General features: G+C 38.5%; 3 protein-coding genes across 3 annotated transcripts; 2 read left to right on the top strand and 1 right to left on the bottom strand.

The window, feature by feature from the left end:
• The first annotated feature begins 781 nt into the window (after positions 1-781).
• LOC101301660 (probable WRKY transcription factor 48-like) lies at positions 782-2640 on the top strand. The gene is made up of 3 exons (XM_004295013.1): positions 782-1343; positions 1553-1696; positions 1815-2640. Exons 1-3 carry the CDS (start codon positions 832-834, stop codon positions 2293-2295), a joined length of 1137 nt encoding a protein of 378 aa, XP_004295061.1. The 5' UTR covers positions 782-831; the 3' UTR covers positions 2296-2640.
• A 3575-nt stretch (positions 2641-6215) lies between these two features.
• Positions 6216-7597, top strand: LOC101307001 (peroxidase 40-like). Its single transcript, XM_004296181.1, has 4 exons — positions 6216-6470; positions 6559-6750; positions 6838-7003; positions 7194-7597. Exons 1-4 carry the CDS (start codon positions 6216-6218, stop codon positions 7595-7597), a joined length of 1017 nt encoding a protein of 338 aa, XP_004296229.1.
• Positions 7598-8344: 747 nt separating this feature from the next.
• On the bottom strand, positions 8345-18793 carry LOC101307293 (flowering time control protein FCA-like). The gene is made up of 20 exons (XM_004296182.1): positions 18785-18793; positions 17899-18226; positions 17674-17744; positions 17482-17560; positions 13911-13993; positions 13784-13835; positions 13247-13314; positions 12921-12987; positions 12424-12503; positions 12225-12289; positions 12023-12079; positions 11757-11916; positions 11321-11389; positions 10648-11208; positions 9890-10093; positions 9603-9809; positions 9485-9523; positions 9130-9192; positions 9008-9053; positions 8345-8798 (listed from the first exon to the last, which is right to left on the bottom strand). The coding sequence occupies exons 1-20, from the start codon at positions 18791-18793 to the stop codon at positions 8782-8784; spliced, it is 2325 nt and encodes a 774-aa protein (XP_004296230.1). The 3' UTR covers positions 8345-8781.
• Positions 18794-23511: the final 4718 nt, after the last annotated feature.

Genomic DNA, 23511 nt, shown 5'->3' on the forward strand with positions numbered 1-23511 from the left:
ACTAAAACATATTTCAAATCTCAAATTCAAATTTTACTGATTATAAAATTCAAAAATCTTATAAATGGATCCTTAACAACATAGATGACTTGTTTTGAACCATGGACTATTCTCGTCCGCATAGATTGTAATTAAACGAGACTCTTGTATGTAAACATTGTATAATAAAGAAGAATACACAGAATTTAGCAAGTTTACTACCAACTCGGTTAGACATGCATGATTTCGAGTAAATAACGAAGAAAATGGTTCTGATTAGAGAAATGTATATATTTTCATAAGATATCTTTTTATTCCTTAAAGAAAACAAATTTTTTATTTATTTTAGTAATCCACAGTTAAAAAAAAAATTAAATGGCGAAGCCGCGAAAGAGAAGGCCCACGTGGTTAAGCCAAAAACTCATCCCCGTCCACACTGTCCCCATTTCCACACTTGCACCGGCTAAACCCGTCAAAAACCCCGCGTTAACAGACAGTGGTCCCCACCCTAACCGGGGTCCCATGCCTCGCCCGCATTTAATGCTCGGCACCGTCCCGACCCGTCGACACGGTCCGTACAAAACCCCCGACCGACAGACGCCGGTCATCTCCCTCCAAATAAGAAGTGGGAAACGTCCCTGGTCCGAGCTGTTCTCCAAAATCCCCCATTTCACATTTCACTCCAAAATCCCCAAAATGCCCATCTCCAAATAATATTAACTCCCCAAACAAAAAAAATATATCAAACACTTTCACACCCCTCCTCTATATCTCTCTCTTCTCTCTCTCTATTCTTGGAGTACAAGTTCAAATGGGAGAGAAGAATATGTGCTTTTGATTTTCAAAACTCCCATGGATGGTAGCCAAGAGCTGAGAAACAACAACACCACCACCGATCTTCCTCCTCCTTCTTCTTCCTCGATGGCCAACTCAACCCTTTTCTCCGATCACGAGATTCCGATGATTCCCAACACCACCTTCTCCTCACTCTCCGGCTTCTTCGACTCCGAAGCTGAAAGGGGCTCCTTCCTCGACCTGCTCGGCAACTCGGAGTACGCTTCTCTCTTCGATTTCGGGACCCAAACGACGCCGTCTGACTCGATGACGATGATGATGATGCCACCTCAGCAGCAGAGAGTAGCACAACCGTCGCCGGTGTCGTCTACGGTGCCGGAGAGTGGGACTAACTCTGAGGCTTTGAACTCCGGCGCCACTACTACTGCTCCTACGACGCCCAACTCGTCTTCGATCTCGTCGTCTTCGAATGAAGCTCATGCGGCGAATAATAATGAGGAGCAAACAACGACGAAAACAGTGGAGGAGGATGAGGATGCTGACCAAGATCCCGACAAGACCCAGAAACAGTAAGCTTCATTTCCACGCCCTTTGTTTTATGAGTCGAACCAAATCTATCGAGTCATGATAATCATTATTTAGAGCTGAGTTTTCATTTTCATGATGGGTCTCTGGTGTAGTTGATGTTTCATTTTCCGATTTTTATGACGAAAAAAAGAGCAGTAGTACTGAAGTTGCTAACAGGTTTGTTTTTGTTTATGGGTTTTTGACTAATCAGATTGAAACCGAAGAAGAAGAACCAGAAGAGGCAGAGGGAGCCGAGATTTGCGTTCATGACGAAGAGCGAGGTCGATAACCTAGACGACGGGTACAGATGGCGCAAGTACGGCCAAAAAGCTGTCAAGAACAGCCCTTATCCAAGGTAACGTACAACACCGAAAGCCCCAAATCCGCTTCGAAAACAAGTCAAGTCGTTATAGTATAATTCTAGTCAATAAATGCAACAGTTTTTGATGTGGGTTGGGTTTTGTTTGTTACAGGAGCTACTATCGTTGCACCACAGCTGGTTGCGGTGTGAAGAAGAGGGTCGAGAGGTCCTCCGACGACCCTTCCATTGTTGTGACGACTTACGAAGGCCAGCACACGCACCCGAGCCCGATCACTCCTCGCGGCAGCATGGGGATGGCGCCGCTGCCTTCGGAGCTGTCCGGTCATGTGTTCTCTGGGGCTGGTTATGGTGTAGTTCCTCATCATTATCAGCAGCAGCAGCAACAACAGCAGCAGCATTTGCACTCTTACATATATAACTCTTCGCCTTCTTTGAACGTTACTACCACCACCTCGTCAGCGCCATCCTATGGCTTCAACCCGGCTTCGTTTCCTGGTTTGTTTCAAGAGAGATATGGTAACATTGGTGGTCATAATTCCTCTAATTCGGCTGCTTCTAATTTGCTTAGAGATCATGGACTTCTTCAGGATATGCTGCCATCGCAGATTCGAAAGGAGACTAAGGAAGAGTAGAAGGGAAAGGGAAGGAAGGATATTGATGATTGTTTTATGTGTTGTTAATTCCTGGTATGTAATTCTCTAACTGATGATGACCACTTCTCTGTTGGGGTTCATCTTTAGAAAGACTAAGCACCCGATCACTGCTAGCTTCATGCATGATCATGATCACATCGATCGCCATTTTCGCTCTGTAAAATTAATCTGTAGTATTACTCACTAGCCTTTTGGGGAGACTAGTAGTTTCCGTACTCTATATCTTGAGTTAGCTTTTAATGTTATTCTTTGTACTTAGAGATGATATATATGTATCTTCATGGAGTTATTAATTAATTTATTTATTAATGGCTTTTGTATATTATTTCTGATTCATCCCCTTCATCTATTTTCCATGGTTCTTCTTCATCATCTTCATCTCCCTTGTTCTTCTTCCTCTGGGTTGTGTTTAGGGTTTTTACACTGAGGTGGCTAAGTTCATTTGGAGATCCTCCCTTTCACCTTGTCCATGTAGCTTTATGGAGAAAAAGGTGGAATGTAGAATGAGCTTGGGAACTTGATCCTACTTTTGGGTCAGTAATATTAATGGTGGGAAAACCCTAAAGGGCGTAGGAATATGGTGATGAAAACTTAGTCTACATACATAGCCATTACTTAAAGAGCATGCATGGATGGAGGTGCAAGATAACTTTCTATATATTAATGACATTCTTTCTCTAAAAAGTTAGAGTTATGGGTTTATGGAAGAATGAAATTATGATCAACTTCTTGGTAAAGTAAGAGGATAGTTAATATGGGTGTTATTGATTTTGAAGGGATATGGTGTGAGATTGGGTTGCTTTTAGTATAGTTGAAGATAATATGGGTTTTGTTACCTATTGGAGTTCTTCAAGTACTTGGCCATATCGCATTGTCTATATCAACCTAGGTATGTTATTCAATTCTTTTGCTACTTAAAGCCATACAAGACTTGCGGCTAAAAGGATTATGTCTAAGCTCTATTTATAGGAAGAGCTAGATGATCATTATGTGCATGAAAACCAGCTCATGAACTTGAATTGTGCCATGCAAATATATGTAATAGCTACATCCTAAATTCCTAATCCTTCGAATGCATTATATATGGAATATTCATATATATATATATACACACACACACGTATCTAGCTACGTACCAGAGACTTTTAGTAGCAGATTGAGTCAGGGCTCTATGCATATATAATAAACGAGAAGTCGATCATCTGACCTCTTCAAGTAATTAGAAATGTCCAATATCTAGAAGAAATATAACTGTTTATGCATGCTTATACAAAATCGTATAAATTCCAACTCCATATCTTAGAGATGATGTCTAAGAAGCAATATTTCATCAAACACATTGGCCGGCAGCCATGTACGTACGTTGGAGCCTGCAGGGTGCCTCCGCAACTCTTACCTCTCTCCGCCACCGCTACCAGCATGGTGTTGGATGTACAACAGTACAAGTATATACATGTATTCTTAGCCATAATTATATAAGGGAACATTTCAAGAACCATACTGTGAAATGAGGATCGAAGACTTTGGGGGATCGATCTTGTTACAATCGAAGAACATGCATGATCGATCCCCTTTAGATTTTAACCTTAATTTACATATCGTAGTGGCATTTCAAATCCAGACAAGTTAAGCCGAAACCGCGTAGCAGGATAAGCTTGTTCAAACAATAAGGTCTTTTAAGAATAGAGGTCTTCTGCAATTGTCTCATGCACTAGTTCCTTTCTTTCTACCTGTAGTGTCCAAAGCCCGAGGGAAACTACTATACTGCTTCAAAGTTTGTCAAAGTTTAATATATTAGCTTCTACTTTTCTTAAGTTTCGAGTTTTGGATCGAGAATATTTGACTTTGCGCTACAGTCCTAGATTGCCTGCACGCATTGCAGCATTTCTTTAAGGGTTCAAATGTGAAATCAGATCCCCCAGAAACATGCCTTCATGGTTGCACACAAGTTTATTTACAGTCTCCGCCAGATAACTTGTGCCCGTTTTTGATTTCTAACATGATTTGTCGTCGGAGTCTTCACACAGGTCGCTCAAGATTTCAGCTTAATGCCACCCAGGGGTAGTCAGATATATGCCTAAAGAAACACCTAGAAGGGGGTCTCTCTCTTTTTACATGCAAAACTAATCGAAGTGAGCTGGAGATTCTTTGTGTACAAAGATTCAAACTTCATGGGAATATGCTTCAATATGATTAGTTCGATGCCCATTACTTCTGTCTTCTGCCACATTAGAACCTCGAATTTTTCGATCATGTTCTGTATGAGTGCTCTACACAGTCCCAAGTCTAGCTGTAAATACACAACATAAAAGGGAGAGATTAGACTTCAGAGATATGCATGGCCTTCGGATATCTCTGTTGGTGATTGAACTTACAAGTCAAAAGTAGATCCCTTATCGTATATGTAAATCCATTTCATAATACTCGAGTTACCTTGTGGAAATTGGCAAGGGCCAATTGACTCTAAAAGTGATCAGTTCTGCTTATGCCTATACATAGAAAGAATAAAATCTCAGCTCATACCCCTCGCCCACCGTCAATCAAATCACTCTTTAAGTGATCAGTTTGGGCCAAGGCAGCTTGATGAGAGCCCAAACCTACAATACTAGCTACATTTCTAACCTCTCTGAAGCTAGTAGGCTAGCAGCAACACCTTTGCTCAGTAATCTGCACATATTTAGCCAACTCAATCCTAATTTTCAATTTTCAGGATCCCTAATTACCAACTCGACTGCTCTTTCGGATTGTAAAATGCACGGGTGAGGCTGCGCTTTCGGTTTGTCTAAGGTGAACATGATAACTTTGAACAAGTTTAGACATTTCATATGTATCTCCAACACACGTATAGATAGATTAAGGTTCCAACCCAGCCAAGAATTAGATATGGACGTCTGCCACCAATCCTTTTCACCACTTAATCTGATTCCGATTATGGCTTTCAGTTTTTTCCTATTTATATAAGATTACATCCTGATTATATCATAGTATCAAACTCATTGAGTGCAAAGCTCAACGTTCAGTCACTATCTTAGCTGTTAATTTGGAATGAAGTTATTTTCTACACGCCACTGACATTGCCCAAAAATATCAAATTATTTGATCGGTGATGTGTCCCTCATTCTTAGTTCATGGATGCTTTAATTGTAACTGGAATGATCCATACTTGTTTCCAGATTAATAGTTTAGATTCTTGCATTTATCAAAAGCATATCAAATCTCAAGTATACCAGAGAGAGGAACTGAAAGAGATGGTATGAAGAAAGAAGCAAGTGTTAAAGTTAATGCTATGCTAGTTTGGTTAAATCTAGTTAAAATAAACTTTAGTTAATCTTTTACTTTTGTGCACAAGGTAGTGTGTCTAAGAAGACATATACAGTAAACTGATATAACAGTATCAGATCTGCTATCTTTGCATTACAAAAAAAAACAACATCAGAAAAATATATGAAAGAAGAGGACTGAGAGTAACAGCTCCAGCCCATTTCATCAATTCTCTTTGTATCTATTTGATTCTACTATCATCTCTGTATCAAATATATAGCGGTGTGTGTGTGATTGAGTGCAGGAGATCAAGATCAAGGCAACGTACCTGATTGAAGTGTGAAGAGCAGTTGTATAAGAGTGCAGCAAGCTTGGATCAGAGAAGGTGAGTTACAGAGATACCCCAACAGCAAGCACATGGCATTAGGTATGCACATTTGCTCATCAATAACTACTGAGTAGTGAGTACTGACCTCTTCTAAAGCTTACTTGACTATGTCTTCTTAACTAACACCAAACCTCAATGACCCAGTCTGCTCTTTGCTACTGAACCCTCCCAAGCTACCTTTCTATAATAGAGACACTAGTTCAGTCTCCTCACTCCAAAATCTAACAGGCTACAGTGCAGTATATCCAAGATGGCCATGAAGTACTTGGCTCTTGTTTCGCTGTTGCTCAACCTCGCAGTTGTGTTTTCAACTGTGCCAAAAACCACTAGTGAAGGAGGAGGTTATGGTGATGATTATGGTCATGATCAATCAGGGAATGATGTGTCCAATTTCTGCCCTGAGGCAGAGGCTATAATATTTTCTCGGGTACAAGAGGCAGTGTTGGAGGACTCCAGAATGGCAGCCTCTCTACTTCGGCTCCATTTCCACGACTGCTTTGTCAATGTATGTTGTTTAGCTTGTTTTGCTTGCAACATTATAAAGTTATATGCTATTGATTTTGTTTGTAATATAAAGAGAATTACTTGTGCAGGGGTGTGATGCTTCTGTGTTACTAGATGACAGTGCCAACTTTGTGGGTGAAAAAACAGCAGCACCTAACTTGAATTCTCTGCGGGGTTTTGATGTCATTGATGCTATCAAAGCAGACCTTGAAGCTTTTTGCCCCGAAACAGTTTCATGTGCGGACATTCTTGCTACTGCTGCCAGAGACTCGGTTGTTCTGGTCTGTATTTCTGGCTCAAGTGGTAGTGCTATTGTTCACATATGGGATTTTGATTAATTAACAGTTTGAGAAGTTGATGAATTTCAGTCTGGTGGACCAAGCTGGGATGTTCAAATGGGAAGGAAGGACAGCTTCACTGCTAGCAAATCATTAGCAAATAAAAATTTACCAGGACCAAATTCCACTGTTGCAAACCTTGTTTCAAAGTTCCAGAATGTAAACCTTAGTCTCAGGGACATGGTTGTGCTCTCTGGTATACTCTCAAACTCTCAACTAGTCCTTTCACACTAAAAAAGCGAGGGAGATTTAATACATAAATAAAAAACAAAAGAGAGGCGTGACATGAAAGCCAAAACCAAAGTCTCAAATGCTTAAATCAATATGTTTCATTATATGCTTACTTGAAGAACAAGAAAAGTTTTACTAATTTTGCTCTTTGCTAGGTGCACACACAATGGGGAGAGCCAGGTGCACCACCTTCCGCGGGCGCCTACAAGGCGCTATCACAGCAAGTACCCCGGATGCATCCCTTGAGTTCATTCAGTCCCTGCAAGAACTGTGCTCCGGATCAAGCAGCAATGCCACACTGGCCAACCTTGACCTTGCAACCCCGGCAACATTTGACAACCAGTACTATGTTAACCTGCTTTCAGGGCAGGGTTTGCTTCCTTCGGACCAGAATCTGGTGACCGGAGATGATCAGACTCGTGAGCTTGTGGAAACCTATGCAGGGGATGTGGTTGCCTTCTTTGAGGACTTTAAAAACTCCATGATCAAAATGGGAAGCTTGGGGGTGGGGACTGGGATGAATGGGGAGATTCGTAGGCATTGTAGAGCTGTCAATTAATCTCTAAGCTCTGCTGTGGTATGCAATTATGCGCTTCAGTTAGGAAGCTCCTATGTTAAGCATGATGATTATGATGTTAGAATTGCTTATCTTGGTGGCATATTGCAATTGTCAACTTAAATGAATTAACACTATCTAATCATTATCAGACTATATTATAAATAGAGTTGCATCCTAAAATTCCTTCAAGTCTGTCTGTGCTAATACCAATGACAACATTAGTGTTTAACTTAATGAGCCAGCAACTGAAAATACTAGAAGATCACGGAGTTAAACGAATGGATGAAGAAAACGTTGGCTCTGGATCATTATAAATCGCTAAGAACTTGGTGGCCTCGCAATGCCAATCAATATTGATACCAGATGAACAAGACCCCTAGACTGACATCAGACCTGAACCAACTTAGAAAAGCTTCTAATGGAACTCCGTCATGGGTATCCACGAGTGAGCATGTAATTACTTGGTGATCATCTTCCTGTTGTGCATGCTAGGGTTAGGTAATAATGTATGTGTCGGCCTTGGCATCTAAGATCAAACCTATCGGGTTAGGAAGTCATGAAAAGCAAATCTTTCATTGAAGACAAATATCGCTGTTGAAGATGCAGCTCTTGTTTTTGAGGAACTTGGTTTCAGCAATGTCGGATTGGTTGGTTGGTCGTTTTTCCACACACCCACAACATATTCATGTACGCAAGATTTAACTCGAGAACTACTACCCATTTGCTGCCAGTGCACTTTGATTGGGGAAAACTAAGAAGCGTCATCATGATTCGAATTTCTTTTTGGAAATTAGGATGAGACTGGATTTCCTTACCAAAACGTCAACTGAAGCTCAAAGGGTGGGGCATTTGGCAATTCTCGGTCTGGAAAAATTGAAAGGCGTGCAGCCCTTCAATGAATTGCCAACCCGCCTTCTAAATACAGCTATGCTAAATTGGATTCTATGTTACACCAAATAGTTACATCCTACAGCCGAGCAATTTCTTGCCCAATACTATGGCACAAATGTTTAACTTTGCAAGCTATTTAACTATATATAGTCGAAGCTCATGCAAGAGACCAATGCCTGAAGGAAATGTTCCCCTCAAACATCCATTTGGCATATTGGCGCAAAGACCTTGCTGCCTTGCTAACAAGATTGTTGACAACTTCTCTTTCTATCTCTCTCCAAGGCGTCCAAGCATCAATTCCTATGTGCACCTGGACATCAAAATTTCACCATATTAAATAGGAGATTAACAAGAAGAGAGGCAACCCTCAATGCATATAAAGCTACTCGAACATACGTCAAGCTGGCTTTAATTTACCATAGTAAAACAGCTTAATATATACGAGACGTACAACATAAAGTAGCAGCAAACCCATGGATTTTAGAGACATAAAAAAGGATAAGAAAAATTAATTACAACCTGTTGGCTTGTTTTTCCACATCCATTCCTGAGCAGCCTGAAGCCCCTGGAGCAAAAACAAACAAAAAGTTAATTTCTGATATACTGAAGAGACCAAGAACATAAAATTAGAAAATTAGTACCTGTTGGAAGCGAGGATCACTAACTGAACTAGTTGTTGGGGGTAACTTTGAATATCCGTAGTCCTAGAGACACAAAACACGGAAAACGAAAACAATTACATAGGACACAGGACTCAGTACATTTTATGTGAATTCATATGCACAGATTACAGAAAATTTTCATCATGGAACTCAACCATCCTAGAGTAAGTGCTACTTGGTAAGCATAGATATATCTACTGTTCAGACTCAAAAAGAAGACAAAGTATCCTATTTGGAAGTCCAAGGCAAATTTCATATAATGTGACTGCTGCTATCACTATGTCATTGCAAATATCTTCCAAGTATGAAATTTTGCAGTGAATCAAAAATTTACCTGAGCATTCTGTTGGCCTACAATTCCAGAAGCCTGGTACTGGAATTCAGAATTAATGAGTTAGCAATGAGTTTTGGCAATCAATCTTATCATTTCAGAAGCACAAGGAAACACTGACCGTTGAAGACAAAGATGGCTGTTGTGACTGAAGATTGGGCCGAGGCTGTGGTTGAAGATGAGTTTGAAGATGCATATGTTGTGTTTGAGAAACTTGCTGCTGCGCAGATACACTTTGAGGGAGTGAAGGGGTATGAGGCTGCTGAACTGACGCCTTTTGGTGGTGCTGCTGTTGCTCAAACAATGCAAGTTCGGCAGGTTTTTCCCACTGCAAGTGCATATTAGCAGCATCACTAACATTGAAGTCAAAAGGCCAAGAACAAGGAATCTTATTGACAAAATTCTTACCTTGCTTTCACCTGTTGCACTATTATAATAGTACTTGTATCCATCCGGGGAGGTATGCTCTGTCCAAACACATTTTGTAGGAGTTATATTCTGGTTTGTTACAGGTATAGCAGGAGCAGCAGATGTGGCTGAAGGCACATCTGCAGCTGGTGTTGTGGCAGGAGTATTGGCAACTGTCTGTGGTACTATTCCATTCCATTGAGACTGCAGGAACAAAATACTATTCAGCATATATGGTAGAGGATCAGAAGCGAAACCCAGGAGTTGTAAAGATGATCGGAAGCAAAAGAATATCACAACAGATAAGCCCTCTATAAATGCAAAGATGGTAATGTACTTCTAGATTGACAACTATTAACATATCTTATTATCTTATATCGGCATCAGCCAGGTATAAATATTTGTCAAGTTGATAGGCAAAAATTGTTATCCTTGGGAGACATGCATGCAACAGTTATTATCTACCAGTTATGAGCCAGAGACCGTCCCCAGTCAAAATCCACCAAGGTAATTCTTTCAAGTTCAAGTTCAAGTTCAAGTTCAAGGTAATTGCATAATCCAGTCAATTATGCATGCAATCAAAATAACTGTTAGAGCAGTTGTTGAGTCACCAGTTAGGCAATTGATCAACTCAAGCCACTAAGGCAAGACCATGAAAGAATAGCTCCAAATCAGCAACTTCATGGTAGCACAGCTGGACCATTCAATTACCACATTCATACAGAAGAAAAATCAAACCATAGCATCTAATTAAATACCTGCTGCTGTTTAGTGGACTGGGAAGGCTGATGCAATGCCAGACCCTGATTTGATGGCTGCATTTGCTGCAACTGTTGTTGCAGCTGGGAGAATGCCTGCTGAGACGATTGAAAGCTTGCCTGCAGAGTTTGTGTCTGTTGCGACAACATCTGAGCTAACTGAGAAGGAGCCTGCTGAAGAGTTTGAAGTTGTTGCTGAGCAGGAGCAGAAGGACGTTGCTGTTGATTTGTTGCGGACATCGAATGGGATTTTAAGTTGATATTCAAAAGGGTCGGAAGTGTTGGAGCAGAAGATGCATTCTGCTGGACCTCAGGCTGAGAGATTGACAGCTGTCCGCCCAAACCATGTAACCTTTGTGATGGTAAAGCTTGATTAAATGGTGTTTGGCCAGCAGGAGGAAGCTGTGGTTGACCAACCTGTCGTGCTGTTTGTGTGTGCGCATAGGGTGATGGTGTTTGAGGGTGCTGATGGAGGGAAGGTGGCAAATGCTGAGGTGACTGATTATGCTTCTGTAATGGGGATATTTGCTGACCCATATGTGGTATTGACTGGTTAAGACTCTGAAAAGTTTACAATATGAGATCATTATTCTGGAATTGCGATTACAATGTAAGTTCAAAGCACATTATTTTGAGTAACATGCTACTTGAAATAAACTCCAGTCACCCATACCTGCTGCGTTGTTTGAGATGAAACTGCCATCGCAGTATGTGGACCCTCAACAGAATTGCCATGCCCACCCTAGAAATTTGGGGGGTAAATAATAAGCAGAGTTTTAAAACTACAAACAAAAGGCATGTACATATAAAAGAAGCTAACGTCATGTTTAAGATGAACATGAAACAAAAAATAGGCACACATACATGCGCACCCTATAACTTGTCATGTGAATGCCAACAGATCAGATAATTTGTACATCAATCAACAAACATATGCGAAATACAAGATGATGCATGTGTGTTAATGAACCCTACCACATATTCAAAATCATAGCATTCACCTTAGAAGACATAAAACCTCTAGGAAGTAAAAACCAACAAATAACATTTTTATCTACTGCAGTTTGAGAAATAGAATCATGAAACAAATGGGCTTCAATTAGTCTTACCGAATTAAAGGGTCCCATGTCTCCAGACCTAGGAAACAAATGGCCCCCGAAGCTACGAATACTAGGATTCGGGGATGGCACCAAGTTTGGTGGACTAATTGGATGCCAAGAATTAGTTGGAATCTGATCACTCGTAGGATCACCAAAGTTGGGTACTGGTCTGCTTGGAGGAAATGAACAGCAAAGTATGTAAACAACTAAAATATAATAATGCAGCCAGAATGGACTAACTTCACCAAAAATGCAGATAATGGCAGGCATATTACCTGGCCCCTGGGCTTTGAAACCGAGGACCAAAACCTGGACCTCCAAAAGCAGGACCCCTATGCAAGAGAAAACCCATATACGATAAGGACCTTTTTTGGGCCACATCGAGGATATACCAAACTTTACACATCCACTGCCCAATGAATATAGAGAAACCTTTAAGGAAATATAAGAAGACAAAAGGCATGAAGAGGGAAAAACCTTGATTCTCCAGGCCTAGGCCTTTTAGGATCAGCAAACCGGACAGTTAGTGGTTGCTCACAACCCTGGGGCAAGAAAATAAATATGTCGCTTTAGTATTGAATAGCCTATGATAACTCAAAATGTAGCATAATATTACTAAGTTATTATGAAGGAGAAAAAATTCAAGAAAACCAAAAGGAAAAAGAAAAATACTCACTCTCATAGTATAACGCCCGTTTAGACCATTTATTGCCGACAAGGCCATGTCTCGGTGGGAATACTTAACAAATCCACATCCTAAAAGACAAACATATATTATTAAAACTGGAAAATAAGCTTAGGTAAGAGTATAGTGAACTGACAAAAGAAAAGAGAATTCAATTGAAGTATCTGCAAAATCAACAATCCAGGCCAAGGTACTTCAAAGAACCAGTCTTATTCTTGAAAAAGTACTTGAAACATAGATATCTATCCACCGATAACTTCTCTACAAGAATGTATTTCAATTAAAACACATCACATATTCGGTAATCAGAAAATAAATATATGTGAAACATGATGCACATTTCTTTATGAGTATGAATAATATAAGGACCAGATTACGACAACAATGGAAAAAATTTAGCATGTGAATATATCCCAGGGCATCAAGCCTTCCTTAAATCTACAAGCGCTATCTCTTTGTGTAGAAATAAATAGGACTAGGAAGCATACCACGACTCTGCTTCAATTCATCACGCATGAGATAAACATCTTCAACTTGACCATATGGTGAAAAAATCTGGACAAAAAGAAGCAGTTAATGACCTTTTTAGTAGTATCTATAAGTTATGTTTTCTTTTCCAAAAGAATTACCAATAAAATTAAGAGTGCATGCTTGCAGTTTCACAAATTGACCAGAAGTGTCCATCAAAGCAGAAGTTTATACTATCGTTACTTGAACGCAAAATATGTTACTAATGAAAAACTGTTTCATCTTTATAAAAGTATGCGGAAAATACTAACACTAGAATATGACTGATAGTTTGCGTACAACATACCTCCTCAACTTCCTTTTCCGAAGCTTGTTTGTTTAGTGAGCCCACAAACAGTTTGTACTCAACTGCACCTACCATTAGAAAAAATTATCACAAACAACAGAAAAACTACAAAAGAGATGATCATAGATGTATGCAAACCCAGAGAGATGAAATATAATTTTTTTTTTTTGCCTCGTACTTTAATAAATTTTTCTATGAAAAGATCACTAATAGTGGACGTGTTTAAGAGAGCAAGGAGAATAAAGCACAACAGTGTTGTCTGTCTGTTCAGAAGTGAATCGACACAACACTAGATAGGTATTTGGTTGACCATTTGAGCAACATATTTTGTTGTTGGAAACATTTTGATGCCAGTCGAACCCACGAACAAGTAGATGTTGCATAAAGCACCATAAACTATGCTATGAGGGGGACCAGCATTTGAGCGACATATTTAATATTTAGAAAGAAACATATGTGAAATAGGAAAGCTGTCCTTGATATAATTTGCGCATAAGAAATGATAAAAAAAAAAGTCCACGACAAGATGACAATTACCAAGGCGTTCTCGTTCCCCATCAGCATATCTGACTTGGATAGGACCGACTCCCTGGAACACGAAGTGTGTGAATCAACTATAGACTAGTGGCACTAACGTTGAAACTCAGACAGTAAGAAAACTCACCCCAGGAAGAGTATGTTGATTATGCAAAGCTCTAATGGCCCTATCAGCTTCTTCTGAGGTTGCATACTTGATAAAACAACAACCTGCATATGCAACTTACACATTATGAGAATGTCACAGATTATCATATAGGTTCACATATATATTCACATAAAAAAGAATCAAAACTGAGCTTTTGAAACAAACATTTCAAGACAAAGCTATAATAACCATATAACCACAACACAGCCTCATACAATGTATTTCTAAACACCTGCACACTCAAAAGAAGGGAGCAGATGGATTTTATATCCAGCTATAACTACGCAAACCTTATGACACGTATGAAACAACCCCAGATCCATAAGAGCATATTATTAGACAAGAATATAAAAATCTATAAAGAACCACTATACATTCCGTAAGGAGTGAACTTTTCATCAGTCCAAGAACCCAAGAAATTACTAGATGACACTTTGAATACAACAGTCATCTTTAACTCTTTTATCTTTTCAAATACCAGAAAAATACCATTACTATGGCTATAACCAAGATTTACATTCAACAATATTGCCGACTCATTCACAAGGGTATAACGAGGAACAAGTAGAAAAACACAGCTTCATAGATCAGATTTTTCCAAAAGCTTCCAATTTTCCAAATTTGGCTCATAAAGATTGGAGACTTGAGGAGTCAATAGATGATCAAGAAATCAAAAGAAAACAGTATACAGTCCAGCTATTATTTCAGGATCGTGCACCCTCTAACGGAATAATTTCACACATACACACCAAACCAACATGTACATACCATTAAAGCACACCACTAGACAGAAAGTAGCATGAATCCAGAGATGAATGAATATTCCCATTTTACAGTAAACAAAACAACCCTATAAAGAAACATCCAATGAAAACTGCCGACCACGCTTTTCATTATACGTCTCAAAACTATACACTTCATCTGACCCACCATGCCAAATCTAACTAAACTCAAAAAATCAGGCAACAAAATTCCCTTATATTGCTGTGCTCAAAGGAACATAATAAGCAACAAAGATAGTATTAGCTAGATGGAAAGGGTACAAAACAAGGATGACGACAACAGATTCTACCAGAAGCTTCCACATTTGGCTCATAATGATGTGAAGCTTGGGAGCCAGAAGCAGAAAAGACCAAAATGCTAAATGAATCACTGTACAGTTCACTTCGATTCCAGATCATTGTCCTCTTGTGACAATAGATACTATCACACACATCCAACCAACATGTAAAATTAAAACACCCCATCATCAAAAGCTTGTGTGAGATGGATGAACATCAAATCCCACCCATTTCACTGCACAAATCAACCACAGAAAGAATATCCTAAGAAAACAGCGAACCACACTTGTTGCCCTATACCAGCTACGCTATCTCACCAAGCAGTAACATGTGACACACAATACTACACCGGACAAGTCAACAAATCAGTAAAATTTTGACCTCAGATGAGCACGATAACGGAATTGTTTATATCACACTAGTTTGCCGAAAACTATCTATCAACATATACACTGAGAAAAGTGATGTACAATTCCCCAACTAAGGGGAACAAGTCATGGTCCAAGATGGGACACTCTACAAAAAAGTCTTAAGACTCTCTCACAGAGCTCAACAAACACAGCTTTTCATCATTCTACCTCAAAGGGTACTTGATGGTAGCCAAACTTATGCAGCAGAAACATGAGGTTGGATTTTGAAACTTACACATCCAGCTCACATAACCAGTCAGATTTCTGAGTGAAGCCAACAAGGCTAACAAGGCTCCTATATCCTACTAGTCTAGGTGATAATCCTTGACACATAAAATCGATGATAAAATGATTAAAACCATTCAACAATAGTTGAGAGACCAAAAAGAAACCCTGAGAAGAACTTAACAGCATGATGCCACCATCAGCTATTCAACCTTGAAAAGTGTTCAGATACGTTGTAAAAGACTGAAACCACCAGCTAAATCTCCATCACCAATTTCACCACATATCTTACAGGCTTTCACATAAATCAGCCTGATTCACATAGCTAAAGATTTGCAAACTAGAAGAGAAAATAATTCCCTACACTTTACATCCCATAATGAGAAGAAGAAGAAGAAAAAAAAACATCCAACTCGAGATAAATACCATAAAAATGTCAATAAGATATGAGCAACATTCAAGACTCACAGAAAGTTCTATCGACATTTGCATACATTTATACAAGAGATGTAAGCATCAATATAAAAGAGAAGTCACTGCCAGAAACCTATAAAAATGCTGATCAATGTATATACGTACACAGACAATACTAGGTCGGTGGCCTCTACCACCTGGGATCAGGCACACAATAAGTTCAGGAATTGTAAACATACAACCATACAGATTTCCAGAACCTAGAGAACCCAGTTGAACTTTAACCCGAAATACCTCAAACTTCCATTGAGTTGCACCAAGAGAAAATAGACGAGACCAATATAAAAACTGACAAGCCCAAACAAAATGCTTTTGCCAGTGCAAGTTCTATGTATCAATAACCACGCACATGAAAACTCAAGCATAATCTCGTACTGAAACTGACTCAGCATTCACTACATCCAATGCATATTCCGCATAAGTTCAGGAGTTTCAGGTTCAAGTAGGATCAACACACAATCACAATTGTGGTATGGTTGGTCATTCATCAGTATCATGAAGGAGCCAAATCTTTCAACATAACAGTCTAAATGTGAGCTGGAGACTAGGCTCCAAAAGAAAGGATGTAAGTATCTGAACTCAACCATCCTGAGAACATGTACCACAAAAAAACCAGTGCCACATCCTAGCCATGCAGAAAAACTAAAATAACTTAACTGAGCATGTAAACGAGAGGCATACATTCACCATATAGAAATACCCATTATATGAGAATCACAACAGTAAGTGAAACTTGGATAGTGAAAGACATAAAACTAACAAACTCACAACATCCATTCATCCAACAATCATCCATCTCTCACATGCCATCCAACTTAAGATCCATCACATACTGTTAATCTCATAAAGTGACACATGACATTCCCAAGTCATTCAAACAAAGCTCTCCCAGGTTCACCAAGATAAGGAACGAACTAAAATGATGCTCCAAATTACATTGTGATTAATACTATTCAAAAGCAATAATCCATGTATTTGGATATTTCTGAGTCATTTTTTGTACAACAGTAGCACTCCCTAAACATCCTAATCAGAAACAAGCTACAGTTGGCAACAGACACTCCCATTACAAATAATTTGCTGGGTAATGCCCCCATTTCTGCAGCCGCTATCTCAGGGGGCAGGACCTAAGTGTCTTCCAAGTTCCCAACTGCTATTCCAAAACTGGTTTTTAGTGGGTTTACATGTCTCGTCTTCTTCGTCTTTGAGAGGAAGGACATGATTAAAAGGTTGCAACCAAAACCAACAAGTCCGAAACTTGTTGCAAAAACAAACTGAGATGAAAGATGAGCTTTCAGTTGTTCCCATCTGCCTCTCAGAGTGTACCTGAAATAAGATATTACTGATCATTACATCACAAAATTACAACAGTCCACATACCTTGCTGCAGTCCTGTTCTCTTGTCTTTGATCAGCGCAACCTCTACCACGTCTCCATGTTCTTCAAACAAAGGGCGAATCTACATTAGATAAAAGTAACATACATAAACACCACGACATAAAAGTCTCGAGTTCATAATACAATTCCTTGATAAAAAGAGCTCTGTAAACTGCAATAATCAAACCGAGTTACCTGTCCCTCAGTAGCTGTCCTCGGAACTGATCCAACGAAAAGCTTGGCAAAATTTCCTCTATCTACACGATCTGTAATGTAACAAGTCAATGTGATTAACTATCCTAGCATTAACTACACTAACATATAACCTAATCTTCGAATTCGAGTAACTACTCAGCTGAAGCAGTAAAAAATTACATGCATAAATGTCTATCACAAGGTAAATTAGCTGTAAAAACTGACCTGGTGAGCCACCACGGGCAGAGAAAGGATGGCCGCGTTTCTGACCGGAGAGCTGCGGCGGAGGCTCCGGATGGGGGGGGCGAAACCCTCCGCCAACGGGAGCGGGACCGGCGGGGCCCAAAGGCGGGAATCCAGCGGGAGAGTGATGAGGCGGACTGTCGAAGCCGCCGCGGGCAGGGCCGCCGGAGCGATAGGAAGGGGGGCTGCGGCGAGGGGGGATGACGGCGTCGGAGAAGAGGGAGGGACGACGGTAGTCAGGGGCGTCGTCGTTGGCGTGGCCATAGCGGTCGACTCTGTACCTATCCAGCTTGGCGGAGTTTGGGAAACCCTAACCCTAATTTGAGAGGGGGTTGAGTTTTCGGTTAGGGAAGGACTTGGAGGTCGAAGACGAAGTGAAGTCTGGAGAAGAAAGAGAGAGAGGCAGGGAAGTAAAATTTGGGTGTGGCTCTCTCTCTCTCTGCGCGGCGTTGGTGTTTAATAAGCCAAAATAGAAAAGACCATGACGATTGCCTGGGTCTCTGGGATAGAACCGGTTTTCGGGTCGGGTTTTAAAAAACGGAGCCAGTATTGGGAGTGATGTTTTCTTTTTTTTGAGTGACGGAGCCAGTATTGGGAGTGACGGGTTTTAAAAAACCGGTTTTTTTTTACTGAGAAGTTTTATTTACACAACCTTATTTGTTACGTACGCACCTCACATTTTTGTCAAAATTTAAAACCCTATTCTACCCCTTTTTTATCCTTTGAGAAAAATAAAAAACAGAACAAAAAGATATTCTTCTCCAATCAATTTGATCGAGAGGGTTGATGTAGTGTAGGACGGTAATAATCTATTGGCAATCTTGCTCACTGGGTTGACAAACCCAAACGAATTGAGAGAGCTACTAACCTCTTTCATTCTTACATATCAATTATTATTCGATATTTATGTGTTTATATCACATTAGATTTGTTGCAAGGTTAACAAGCTGGGAGATCTGAACTTTGTATATTAAACTTTTATATAATTATGTATTCAATCGGTTCGATTCTGTGTAGGATTTTTTTTTTTTGGTCAAGATTCTGTGTAGGATTATTGTTTGGTTTTTTAGATACTTTTTTATTAGAACATATATATCGAAAGTCATTATAATTGTTTGGTTTTAGAATCAAAATCTGTAATTCATATCTCATTGAATGGATGTTTGCCCCAACCTGGAATCATACGAGGGCTGAGGGAGAGAGAATGGTTGCAATATTGTAGTGAGGAAGCAAGGAGGGGTAAACCTAGAACAAACAATGAAACCAATGGCATTTTTTTTTTGGAGGTGTGTATTAAGAAAATTTTTTAAGAAATAAAAATTCAGTTTACCCCTTTAAAGTTGAGGGTTAAAATCAGTTTAGTATTTTATTTTAATTTTTTATAAAAAAATTAAATTCAGTTTATCTCCTTGAGGTTTGGGGTTAACAACATTTCAGCCCCCATACTCTCAATTTTGAAAATTTACCCCTTAAAGTTTTCAATTTTCATAAATCATCCCCAATTGTTGAAATTTCGTCTAATCTAGACGTTAATTTTGACTTTATAGCTCACTTTAAGGGCTAAAATAATCATATAACAGCATATGATCCAATCATTCATTTGAAAACCCTCATTTAGTCTTTGTTTTAAGGTAAATTAAAGGATTAAATTCAGTTTACCCTTTTAAACTTTATGGTTAAAATCAATTTGATATCTTAACTTCTTTTTTTTAATTAAGTTGGTCCTTAAACTTTCAATTTCGATCATCTGGGTCCAAATTTTGAAATTCCTTTCAAGAATTAAATTCAGTTTACCCCCTTGTGGTTTGGGGGTGACTTCATGTTAGTCCCTACACTTTTATTTTCATCAGTTTACCCCTTGAACTCTTCAATTTTTGTCTGCCGTGCCCAAATTCTCATATTCCGTTTGAATTGACCTTTAATTATCAGCAGTGAAGGTCCGATTTGGACATATAAGGTCCGATTTGCCCAAATTCTAGATACTGGCCTCACAGTTAAGGTTAAAATTATCAGCAATTAACGTCTAATTTGGACAAAATATAGGACATTTGGTCACGCTTGAGGAAAATTCAAAAGTTTGAGGGGTAAACTGATGAAATTGAAAGTATAGGGATTAACATGAAGTTACTCCCAAACTTCATGGGGGTAAACTGAATTTCAATCATGACATCAGCTGCTGACATGTCCCCGACATGTGGGCCTATATTCGAATGAATGTCCAAACTACCCCTTTGCTAATGTAAACTTATTTTCTCTTTTTTGTAAAATATCATAGTACTTGCGTTGGAAAGGACACTTGCGTTGGAAATGACTCGAACCCCTCCCCTCCCATCTCATAAAAAGATGATGCATCTCACGGTCTCACCCCTGCGCCAAAAGCTCACGCTGAGTTTATATTGCAAAGGGGGAGATTGTTGGTATGAACTTTGGTTGGCATCCCTATACCAAAACTAGAATGCGTGCTAAGTGGTTAAGGCTATTACTTATGACATCTTTGATAATAGCTCACATGATTTTGTGTCATTATTAATTGAGAAATTGTTTCATGATCATATCGAGCTAATATATTGCAGAAGATGTGAATCCTAAGTCTTTAGGATTTTCATGTTGATTATATGATTAGTTGATCTTTAGTTGAAAGGAAAGAATCCTATATTGATTACGCTCTATGATCTTTGGATTATCATGTCGTATTAGTGCATGGCAATGAGATCTTGACTTATGTCATTGATCTTAATTGTGATATGCATACATGTGTTCTTAATATAACTCTTCCTTATGCTTGATTGTTAGATATTATAATTGGAATGAGTTATTTGCAGGTGCCTTTTCCGTGGGAGAGTAATTGAGTCCTAACTTGGTTAGGATCTCAATATGTGATATGATTGTGGAATCAATTAAGGGAAAGAAGATCTATTTTGAATAGGTCTCATTTGCTAGCCGTGTGAAGGAAAGAAAGAAATCCTATTTTATATAGGATATTCTTTTATGGTTTAAATAGCTAAATATCTTGTTATCATTACAAGGTCTTTAACACTGATGTAAATTCCTTCTTGAGACAGGGATTAGGGTTGCTGGCGTGAGGTTATTGCTGCTGTATAAAAGAGACACAAAATAGTGAAAAGTAGGTCAGCTCTGCACGCTTGGCGTTTGAGAGGAAATTGTGTTTATTCCGCTGCTCATCTGAATATACAAGTTCAACTGTTCCTTGTTGAGTTGGACTTGTTTATGTGTGATTGTGATTCTCTTGTGTGTTGAGAGAAGATCATTGAAGAAAGAAGAAGGAGACGTTCTACCTAGAGATAGGGATTTGTAATAGTATAGGGTTTACAAAGTGGTTGTAAGACTCTCCACAAATTCATCTAGTTGAGATCGTTTTCTGAGCTTGTGCTCCGCTGTGATTTTTCCTCTATTTTGAGGTTTTTACACAGCGTCAAAAATCTGGTGTTCTGTGTTAATTTTCTGTCAGTTCGTCGAGGACTGTTTCAATCCCTGCTTCACGTTTCAGTACCTATAAATATGTATATATTTATGTATATGAAACATCATGAAAATAATCTTAATTAGAAAGTGAGAGAAAGCTAATCGAACCCAGAACCCAGAACTGAAACTAACCAATTAGTTACATTGCAAAGAATTGAGTGAGAGAGAGAGAGAGAGAGCAGATTATTTAGTTCAGATTTATTCAAGAATTAAATTCAGTTTACCCCTATGAGGTTTGGGAGTAACTTCATGTTAATCCCTATACTTTCAATTTCACCAGTTTACCCCTTAAACTTTTGAATTTTCTTCAAGCGTGACCAAATGTCCTATATTCTGTCCAAATCGGACTTTAACTGCTGATAATTTTAACCTTAACTGTGAGGTCATTATCTAGAATTTGGGCAAATCAGACCTTATATGTCCAAATCGAACCTTAACTGTTGATAATTAAAAGTCAATTCAAACGGAATATGAGAATTTGGGCACGGCAGACAAAAATTGAAGAGTTCAAGGGGTAAACTGATGAAAATAAAAGTGTAGGGACTAACATGAAATCACTCCCAAACCACACGGGGGTAAACTGAATTTAATTCTTTATTCAATTAGCATTATACATATATATACGAGTAACACGACTGATATATATGATGTCGAATTAGAAATTAAAGAAGGATGTAGAAGGGAGTACGTAGAGAGCCAGGAGTAAGCAATGCTAGTACGTAGGGAGAAGACAAAAACCCAAAAAAACCTTTCTTGAGTTTGGGTCAAACTTAATTAACTAGGCAAGCAATGCTAGTATGCTATATATGTTCTTTCACTAAATTCAATGAACTCTACCTTGGTGGTACGTGGTTGTGCTAGAGGACTATGTTTTTCAGAATTAAATCATTGAAACATTTATCTTGTCCAAAGGGTAATTTGGACAATTCATTGAAAAAGGGGCCCTTATGTTGGGAACAAGTCAGCATCTGATGTCATGATTGAAGGAAATTTCAATATTTAGACCCAAGTGATCAAAATTAAAAATTTAGGGGCTAACTTGATTAAAAAAAAAAGTTAAGGTATCGAACTGATTTTAATTTTAAAGTTTAAGAGAATAAACTGAATTTAATCATAATCCAAAATATGTAAGAGATCAGTCGTAAAGTCATCATACATATATATATGGGAAGTATAATATAAGTATGAGAAATGACCCTTTGGTAGCTTGTACCTTAAGAAGAAAAAATATCTTGAACATTACTATGCGAGCTAATGTTGTAAAACATGTGAGACAACAACCCTTTCCGATATAGCCTCATATTGTAATGTTGAAGTCACATTAGAAATCTTCTTGTAGAAACAACTCAGACAACGATTAGAAATATCTTTGATAATTACTTATATGCCACCAATCCCGTTACGCTTGTCAAAAGAACCATTAATACTAACCTCTTAACTTTTGGACTATTTTGCTCATATTTTTCATCAAGTTAACTCTCTGGCTCATATTTTAACTGATCATGTATGTGTTAATTCTTATAATACTATTTGGGATTCTGTTATGCATTATTTTAGTTGGGATGTACATGAAAATGAGTATTCTCATATTTAATAAAGTTTGTGAGCCAGTTTAACAAAAACTAGCCTTTTACCATTGCACGGGCTTACAATTCTCATATAATGCAGTTATTTATCAAACTTATCATTTTTTTTTTGGATAATGAAATCAAACTTATCCAGTTATACAACTCACTACCCACTACCCACTATTCTTTCCTCAATTTCATTATCTTTTAATTTTTTTTATTTTGCTATTTACTATAGTAACCCTTGTTCTTAATAGTATGGATTAATTTAATACGGGTAATATCGGCAAAACATAATTTTTTGAATTTCTATACTGCTGGCTATATAATAGCTTACAATTCTCATATAATGTAGTTATTCAAACTTATCTAGTTTTTTTTTGGATAATGAAATCAAACTTATCCAGTTATACAACCCACTACCCGCTATTCTTTTCTCAATTCTATTATCTTTTAATTTTTTTTATTTTGCTATTTACTATTTTAACCCTTGTTTCTAGATTAGTTTAATAAGGTAATATCGGCAAAACAGAATTTGATAAAA

The sequence above is a fragment of the Fragaria vesca genome, linkage group LG3 (assembly GCF_000184155.1).
Source record: "Fragaria vesca subsp. vesca linkage group LG3, FraVesHawaii_1.0, whole genome shotgun sequence".
Lineage (NCBI taxonomy): Eukaryota > Viridiplantae > Streptophyta > Magnoliopsida > Rosales > Rosaceae > Fragaria > Fragaria vesca.

Coding starts and splice junctions, on each gene's coding strand:
- LOC101307001 (XM_004296181.1), top strand. CDS start 6,216: ATGGCCATGAAGTACTTGGCTCTTGTTTCGCTGTTGCTCAACCTCGCA. Junction 6,471..6,558: donor TCCACGACTGCTTTGTCAAT/GTATGTTGTTTA, acceptor TTACTTGTGCAG/GGGTGTGATGCTTCTGTGTT. Junction 6,751..6,837: donor CCAGAGACTCGGTTGTTCTG/GTCTGTATTTCT, acceptor GATGAATTTCAG/TCTGGTGGACCAAGCTGGGA.
- LOC101307293 (XM_004296182.1), bottom strand. Junction 13,994..17,481: donor GAGAACAGGACTGCAGCAAG/GTATGTGGACTG, acceptor TTGCATATGCAG/GTTGTTGTTTTATCAAGTAT. Junction 11,209..11,320: donor CATCTCAAACAACGCAGCAG/GTATGGGTGACT, acceptor TAAACTTTTCAG/AGTCTTAACCAGTCAATACC.
- LOC101301660 (XM_004295013.1), top strand. CDS start 832: ATGGATGGTAGCCAAGAGCTGAGAAACAACAACACCACCACCGATCTT. Junction 1,344..1,552: donor CCCGACAAGACCCAGAAACA/GTAAGCTTCATT, acceptor TTGACTAATCAG/ATTGAAACCGAAGAAGAAGA. Junction 1,697..1,814: donor AAGAACAGCCCTTATCCAAG/GTAACGTACAAC, acceptor TGTTTGTTACAG/GAGCTACTATCGTTGCACCA.